This window comes from Aptenodytes patagonicus, chromosome 2 (assembly GCF_965638725.1).
Source record: "Aptenodytes patagonicus chromosome 2, bAptPat1.pri.cur, whole genome shotgun sequence".
Taxonomy (NCBI): Eukaryota; Metazoa; Chordata; class Aves; order Sphenisciformes; family Spheniscidae; genus Aptenodytes; species Aptenodytes patagonicus.
In genome coordinates this window covers 95,042,208-95,050,682 of record NC_134950.1, presented here as the reverse complement: position 1 = coordinate 95,050,682, position 8,475 = coordinate 95,042,208, and the positions used below count along the sequence as shown (strand labels likewise).

The window sequence follows — 8,475 nt, the reverse complement described above, 5'->3', positions numbered from 1 at the left end:
AGGAGCAGCAGCAGCAGCGCCTCCTGCCCAGATGACGGGTGGACAGAGGCCAGCTGGAAAGGGGGTGGTCTCTCTCTCCCCCCCTCTCGCTCCCCCTCTCCCTCTATCTCTGCTGATTTCCCGGCCGGATTCAGGGGGGTCTGCGGGGAAAGGAAAAAAAAAAAGAGCGACCAAGATTGAAGGAACTGATAGGCGGTCGCGCTGAGCCTTTTACGCAGGAAAAAAGTATATATGAAGGAATAACAGTGCGGAAGAGATTGGAGGGGGGGCTCTTGCGCTTCCTCCCCTTGCCGGATTAGGCAGCGGCATGGTCCCCAGGTGGGGGGCAGAGGAGGAAGCGGAGCGGCGCTGAGCGGAGCCTCCGCGGGCGGCACGGCGCAGGGAGGGCGGGGGCCGGGCCGGGGCCGGGGCCGGGGCCGGGGCCGGGCCGGTCCATCCCGCCCAGTGCCTGGCTCCGGCGGAAAGCAGAGGAGCCATTGCGCAGGGGACCGCGGGGAGGGATGCGCAGGGCGCTGCCGCCGCCCCGCCGCCGCCCGCCGCGCTGAGGAGGTGCCCGGAGGACAGCAGCTCCCACCGCCCCCCCGCTCTCCCCCTGCGGGGCACCCCCCGCCCCGGTACCCACCCCGCCCGGCTCCCCCCCTTCCCTCCCAGCCTCACCCCACCCTGCCCCATTCCCCTCCCTCCGCCAGATGACCACCGAGAGCGGCCAGCAGCGGCTGGAGCCCCCCGTCCCTCTCCGCTCCTGCAGCCCGGCTCCCGGAGCTCTCCAGATGAGCCGGCCGCCCTCCTCCGCCCTGGAGACCTCCACCTCCTCTTCCTCCACCTCCACCTCCTCCTCCTCCTCCTCCTCGGCGGCGGCGGCGTCCTCCAAGAGCAAGAAGGCCAGCTCGGGGCTGCGGCGGCCCGAGAAGCCCCCCTACTCCTACATCGCCCTCATCGTCATGGCCATCCAGAGCTCGCCCTCCAAGCGCCTGACCCTCAGCGAGATCTACCAGTTCCTGCAGGCCCGCTTCCCCTTCTTCCGCGGCTCCTACCAGGGCTGGAAGAACTCCGTGCGCCACAACCTCTCCCTCAACGAGTGCTTCATCAAGCTGCCCAAGGGCCTGGGCCGCCCGGGCAAGGGCCACTACTGGACCATCGACCCGGCCAGCGAGTTCATGTTCGAGGAGGGCTCCTTTCGACGGCGGCCCCGCGGCTTCAGGAGGAAATGCCAGGCGCTGAAGCCCATGTACCGCATGATGAACGGGCTGGGCTTCGGCGCCTCCATCCTCCCGCAGGGCTTCGACTTCCAGGCGCCCCCCGCCTCCCTCGCCTGCCACTCCAACGGCTACAACCTCGACATGATGCCCAACGCCATGGCCAGCGGCTACGAGGGACTCAGCGGCGGCCACCACGTCCCGCACATGTCGCCCAACCCCGGCTCGTCCTACATGGCCAGCTGCCCGGTGACTGCCAACGGGGACTACGGCCCCGACAGCAGCAGCAGCCCCGTGCCCTCCTCGCCGGCCATGGCGAGCGCCATCGAGTGCCACTCGCCCTACACGAGCCCTTCGGCTCACTGGACAGCCTCGGGGGCCTCGCCCTACATAAAGCAGCAGGGCCTCCCCGCCGCCAACACCGCCTCCTCCGGCATCCACTCCAGCGTGCCCTCCTACTCCCTGGAGCAGGGCTACCTGCACCAGAGCCCCCGCGACGACCTCTCAGGTAGGGACCCCGGGGGGCGGCGGGGGCGGCGGCGAGCGCGGCGCCGGCGGGGCTTTCTCCGGCGACGAGGGTTTCGCGCGGGGAAACCCCGACCTCCGCGGCGTAGGAAAAAGAGCGGCATTGTCTGCGAGAGGGAGGAAAATACGCGCGGGTTGGAGCTGTTCTGTTTCGGACGGGGGGGGATGTCTGGGGGGGCTGTGGGTACGGCTGCGAGCAGCCCTCCTTCTTGCCCAACGCCCAGAAGGAGCGCTCCGAGGAAAGCCCGGCTCCCTCCCGGCTTCGTCCCGGCTCCTTCCCGGCTCGCACGTCCTCCCCGGTGCCGGCGACATGTGCCCCGGGCTGCGGCTTCACTTAGCGGGGAGCGCCGCCGGGCATCGCCGCCTCCTCGGCAAACCGCGGTCCGCGGAGACGCGTCGCGGGAGTAATCAAAAAAAGGCGTTAAATACTATCCCCTAAGCCCTGCGGGGAAAAAAAAAAACAACCAAACCGCTTATCTTGAAAAATGCGGGAGAGATTAAAGCGGATCCAGTGTATTTCTGCAACCGGAGGGAAAGAGTTTTCTGGTCTCTATCTCCCACCCCCCCACCCCCCCGGCCGGTGATTGCAGACAATGTCTGCTCAGAAAAATCCGAGCACAAAAATGGGTAAAAGATGTTGGGCTCTTACGGGGAAATTTTCCAAATAGCCCTTTTAAACGTGGGTCCTGGAGGTTAAGCAAACAAAGACAGTCTGGGCTGGACCACACCGAAGAGGATTTTAGCCTGACTTAACCTCTATGAGAGCGGGGTCTTGTTCAATTTTATGGGAATTTCAACAAGTAACAAATGCAGGCGACCCTCAGCTCTGAATCCCCTCCCGCCCCCTCCTTGGGCGCCTGTCAATCACTCTCCTGTCCTTCTGCGAGTCCCGCAGCCTGCCCCGGCCTCGCCACAGCCTGCTGCCGCCGAGGGGAGGGCGAGCTGGGAGCCCAGCCGCCGGGGAAGCCGCTTTGCCATCACCGCAGAAGGGACTTGGGGTGTCAGGGGAGAGCAAGCGGTGGCAAATTTTCCTCCCTCGAAAAAAAAAAACAAACCCAAACCCCTAAATAGCCCTGGTGTAGCTCCTGGGGAAAGGCGGCTGCGGAGCGGGTCGCCGTCTTACCGGGGTTTCGGCGCAGAGAGGGCTGCGGGGACGCGGTGCGTCCCCAGACGGGCTCCTCCGTGCCCACGGGGCTCTGCTGCGGAGGCTTAAACCCACTTTTCGGAGACTCAGGTCGTCCTTCCACGTGGTTTTGGGGGCCTGGGCGAGAGGCCGGCGTGTTCACAAGGGCATCCCCCGCCGAAACACGTACCTTTACCGTTAGGAATTTCTGCTTTGCTTTGTTGTTATTGCTGTGGTTACTTGGATTTTTTTTTTTGTTTGTCTGTTTGTTTTCTTTTCTTTTAATTTCTTTTGGATTTTTTCTCTGTTTGTTTTACTCCTTGCGGCCCTGCGGGCCACCGCGCAGGGCCCACGGGGCCACGCGTGGCGCGGGAGTGGGGCTGGCCCGGGGAGCGGGGCTGGGAGGCGGCTGCCCCCTCCTCCTGACAGACACCCGAGGTGGGAAAGGCGATTCCTGGAAAATAAATTTTCATTTCGAAGCAGCCCAAGAACAGCTCTTCAAAATAAAAAGCAGAAGGAGAGAGGGGAAGGGAACTGGTCCCCCCGAAGCCTCCACCACGGTTTCCGAGGTTGGGGCGGTTTAAATCCGAATTGTTTCTGTTCAAGGACGGATATACACGCAGACGGACGCTTTCTTAATGCCGCCGCCGAGCGTCCGTTTCCAGCAGCTCAGATTTAATGCCACCGGTCTGCAAAACGGCGTTTATCCGCTTATTTTCTACAGCTTCAGGATCTGGGCCCAGGACTTTAGTGGAAGCCACCCCCATTCCTTGATTAGCTAAAAAAACCCAAAACCCCAACCCTTTATTTTTTTGCGTGGATCCAGTCCTCATTCGTGTGTGTTACCTAAAATCTCTGTGGCGCAGAAGTTTTAGTAGAGCAAAAGGAGACGGGGAAAAAAGATCCGAGCTCCTTCACTGGTAATTGTTACCAGCAATAATCTTTCTCCTCCTCTCCCCACAACAGCAATAGCAAGTGAATTTTGCCTTTCCCTTTCTCTTAGTTAAATGCAAAGTAAATTCGGTGGCAACCGCTGTTGATCGGTCAATAATCCTCTACTCATGACAGCGACGGGGCGGACTTAAAACCTTGAATTTACATCAGACTCAGCAATAAGAGAGGAAAAGATTGGAAACAGGAGGCTCGGTTCTGCTAAAAGGATTTTGAAGCTGGGGGGCGGGGGGGCAGCCGGATTTTTTTCGCACACTATTAAATCCTGCTAAATGATTGAATCAGGATTGTAATAAAGTGCCCCGGTTTATGGTGAGCATACCAGCAGGGTTATTAGAAAGCCGAGGAAATCCAGAGAAATAATCACTTTTATAAAGTGAGCTCTGCGGGGTGAAGGAGGGGACAGTGCCGGAGGAGACGGGCTGTGCGCGCCGCCTGCGCAGCGCCGCGGGCCGCAGCCAAAGGAGTCGGCTCCGCCACCCTGGGGAAAACCGGGGACGTTTCCCTCTTCCCCCCGCCCCCCCTCCTTCTTTTGTTGCCTTTTTTTTTTTTTTTTTTCCCCCCCTTGACCCTCCGTCTGATTTGACAGGATCCCGCTAGCCGACTTTGACATCCACACGTCAAATCAAATCCCTCTCTGGCTTTACCCTGCAGGCCTTGCTCAGGCAATGCTCCCCTCCCCGCCGGATCCATAGGAACCCTGCCAGACCAAAGAACCCAGCACGGCCCTGCGGCGCGGGCTGGGGGTGGGGGGTGGGGGGGGTGGGGGGGTGGATCTCCCACGCGGCCCTTGGACTTTGTCCCCCGAACGGCTGCCTTAGGCTGTGGGAAATGAAAATGGGAATTTGCAAGGTCATTTACATGTCGGTGTCGCGGATGTACTTCGCCTGTTGCTGCTGATGAACCGTAGGGTGTCCTCGGTCTCTGCCTTAGGTTTATGAAAGCACACGCGCGTATAGGCGTGCACGCTCGTATACACGCACACACAGAGAAATAAATACACTATCAACGCACAAACGGATCGTGGCTGGAATTCGACCTGCAGCCATTCAAGTCAAAAGCAAATACCTCCCAGGGCCGGGCTGGGGAGGGGGAAGAGGGACCAAAGACGGGAATCGGCTTCAAGTGGCCGCGGCGCATCCAGAAAAACGCGCGGGTCGCATCCTCCCCTCGCACACACGCACTCCCTCATCTGCACCGCACGCAGGGGCTGACCTAACCCCACACGCTGACGAACACGCAGGCAGAGGGGCCGGCAGCAGCGCGCGTGTGCCCACGCGGGAGGGGTGCCCCCAGGTATGCCTGCGCCCGGGGGGCGGCCCTGCCTGCGTCCGCGGGCGCCCGCCTCCCCCCGCCTTCCTCTCCTCAGCCTGGGTGCCACACGGCTGTGTAGTTATAACCTCCCCGGCAGAGCGGGCACGGGGGCCCGTACGAGCACGGGTGCAGCCCCCGGCCCGCCCGGGGGCGATGGGGGGCACTCCGGGGGATCCACGTCCCCTCCGCTCGGGGCGGTGGGACCCGCCGCCCTTTCTGCCCTGCAAGCGGGACAGGCTTTGCCCCGGCGGAGCGCCCGGCCCGCTGCCAGGAAAGCCAGAGGGGAGCTCCCAAACCTTGCAGGAGGGAGCCGTGGCCGGGGGAAAGGGAGCAGTGTGTCAGCCCTGCTGTATGTAGCCTCTCCTCCCTGCGGGTGAGGGAGAAAGGGCTGCTCCGCCCGAGCAGAGCTACCCGACTTCTGAGCAGCTCTTGTTATTTCCTTCTCTTGCAGTGGGATTGCCTCGCTACCAGCATCACCCCTCCCCGGTGTGTGACAGGAAAGATTTTGTCCTCAATTTTAATGGCATTTCTTCGTTTCACCCTTCCGCTAGTGGATCTTACTACCACCATCACCACCATCAAAGCGTCTGTCAAGACATCAAGCCCTGCGTGATGTGAAGGCAGCGCCCCAACAGAGACAATCAGGTGGCATTGAACAGAGCCGAGGTATAGACGGACCCACGCAGATTAAATATAATGTGCACTCTGATAGCATTGATAGTACACGAGTCACTTAGCAAAATTACCTAAGGAAGCAGTGTTTTCGGTCCCCCTCCATCCCTTGAAGGACACGTACAGCCGATATAACGCTCCAAAGCTCTTCCGAAAAGAAAAATGCCTTGAGTGATGTGTTGGGTTAGGCGGGACTTCAGTGTCCTTATGCCAAGTCTGACCAGCTTAATCCTAAACGGCCTTTCTGTGATCTCCTAAAGAATCGAGCTTTGGGAAAGGGAACAATTCGATATATTTTTATACGAGAAAGTGTCTTTGAATAGGAAAAATAAACCTCCCAGCTCAGCACCTGCGAGGACTCCCCCTTCCGTTGCTGCCTTAGCGGGAAATTTACTTCTTTTTTTTTTTTTTCTTCTCTCCCCGAGCCCCACCAAGGACACTTTGTTATGGACTTCAGCACCGACCCATCGATATTATTAAAACAGTATTGTTTAGTCCTTTCGTGTATAGACTTTAAGAAAAGTTCAATTTTTTTTTTCAGTATTGCAGCAATACAACGTTTTGTTTTTTTATTTTTACAAAAGTTGTTTTCTACCACAATATTTTTTTAAAAAATATTTTAAATAAATCTCGTGTATACTCACACACTATTGCTTTAAAAGGAGAATATATTTGCACTTATGTATACTTTTTACAGTTTGCCAAAATATTTTGATGTACAAATTTTTTTTTTCCAATAAAATGTATATAAACGACTACGCACTGGACAGGCACTTATTTTCCCTCGGTTCCTTCTGACAAAACTCTTCCACCCCAGCGTCCGAGGTCGTTCAAGCTGCAACCCCAAATCCTCCAGCCGCTGAAGGCGGAGGAGGGGAGCGAGCGGTTGACCCGAGGGGGCCAGTGCCGTGGTCTCTGGGCTGCACGTCCCGCCCTCGCCCACTTCCCACCCTGCTTTCCCCCGCTGCTGGATAGACTTTGAAATAACCGGGGCAGTGGTCACAAAAGCGGCAGGGTCCGGACTGCCTGCTCCTCTCTTCGAGGGCTCCCCCGGGCCCGAAACGCCCTCCCCGCTGTTTAGGGCTGTGTCCAGGTGTCCCCGTGTCCCCGTCCCGCCTGCCCACGCAGCCCCGTCGGAGTCCCTCTGTGCCCCGACGGGGCTTTGCCAGGTGCGGGGGCAGGAGCCCCCGTGCAACGCGGGGTGGCACCCGGGAGGGCATGTCGTGGGTGGGCGGCGAGAGGCATCCGCGGTAAAACCATGGCTTGATAAGGACTGGGGGGGGGAGGGGGGGGGGGACCGAGAACGGCGTGCTCAGTGAACGGGGCGGGAGGGGAGAAAAAAAGAAAGGAAAAAAAGAAACTAAAGAAAATAAAGAAGGCCCCCAGAGTACCCCAAGCGAAGCACCCTCTCCCCAAGATGCCGCCGTGCCCTGCGGATGGTGAGCGGCCGAGGGTCGGAGCCGGGCGCCGGGCGCTGCTCGCCCGCGCATCCCGCAGACGCCCCCAGGCGCGCCGACCCCACGGCCCCCGCGGCCGCCCCGGCCGGGGGATGCCCGCCGAACCCACCCGGCCCGGCCCGGCACGGCCCGGCATGGCACGGCCCGCCTCGGCCCAGGGGGTGGCCACGGCCACGGCCACGGCCCGGGGGCGGCCCTGCGCGGCCCCGCCGGCGGGCGCAGCTCGCCGCCGACCCCGCGCAGCCGGTCCCGTCCCACGGAGGGGACGGAGGCGCCCCCGTACCCCAGTGCGCCCCGCAAGCCGGGGCAGCCCCGCCACGCCGCCCCGACTCTCCCCGGCCCCGCGCCCAAACGCTGAAAAGCGCGCGAGTTTCAGCAGAACGGTGTACTACTATACGTGTACATATATATAAAAATGCATTCATACACATATACACAGAAAATTATATCTCTGTAATGATACGGAGAGATAAAACTCTTCATCTTTTTAAACATACATTTGCGCTCAAACATGCCCTTTTCTTCCCTGAGCTTCTCAGGGCCTGTGATAAATTATAAAGTCAGTTTCAGAGTTTGCTCCGACCACAGTGCTGTGTTTACATTCTTTCCGAGGCAAGCCTGCATGGTCGTAATTTATATCCTAAACACTTGAACGTAACTTGTTTATACAGGAATGACAGGACCTCAAAGAGAAAAAAACCTGCCTTTCGCCTCCCCGGCGGCCGGGCGCGGGGCGCCAGTGCCCTCCAGCGGCCCCGGGCCGGCAGCGGCCGCCCGCAAGCCACCCCCGCTCCCCGGCCGCCCTGCTGCCGGCAGCGTCCCGGCTCCGCAGATTCACTGAGTTTTGGCGTTACGATTTTTACTTTTCCCCCCGCCTTCTGAACGCCATTCTATCCCAGAAAACGTGCGTAACGCTCAGGCTGGCTGTTCTCCTAAGAAAGGGGAAGGATTTGCTAGGGCATCCTTCAGCTTCGGGCTTCTGTGCTCTCCCGTGATGATTTAAGACTATTCTCGTTTAACAGACTAAGGTTCCCTTTTCCCCGTTAAAGCTTCCCAAACAAAGGACGTTTCAGAAGCAGTACTCTTTAGTCGTCGGTATGTTTCTGGGTGCCGTCAGTAAAATGAACCCAGCCTCCTCTGAATTTAAGGGTGACCAGCAAACGACAGGGAGGAAAAAAGTGGCCAGATTTATAAGTTAATTTCATCTGATTTTGTTTTGATATTTGATTTTATTACA

General features: G+C 59.2%; 1 protein-coding gene across 1 annotated transcript; it reads left to right on the top strand.

The window, feature by feature from the left end:
- Nucleotides 1-674: 674 nt before the first annotated feature.
- Nucleotides 675-6,359, top strand: FOXF2 (forkhead box F2). Its single transcript, XM_076332256.1, has 2 exons — nt 675-1,704; nt 5,561-6,359. The coding sequence occupies exons 1-2, from the start codon at nt 690-692 to the stop codon at nt 5,725-5,727; spliced, it is 1,182 nt and encodes a 393-aa protein (XP_076188371.1). The 5' UTR covers nt 675-689; the 3' UTR covers nt 5,728-6,359.
- Nucleotides 6,360-8,475: the final 2,116 nt, after the last annotated feature.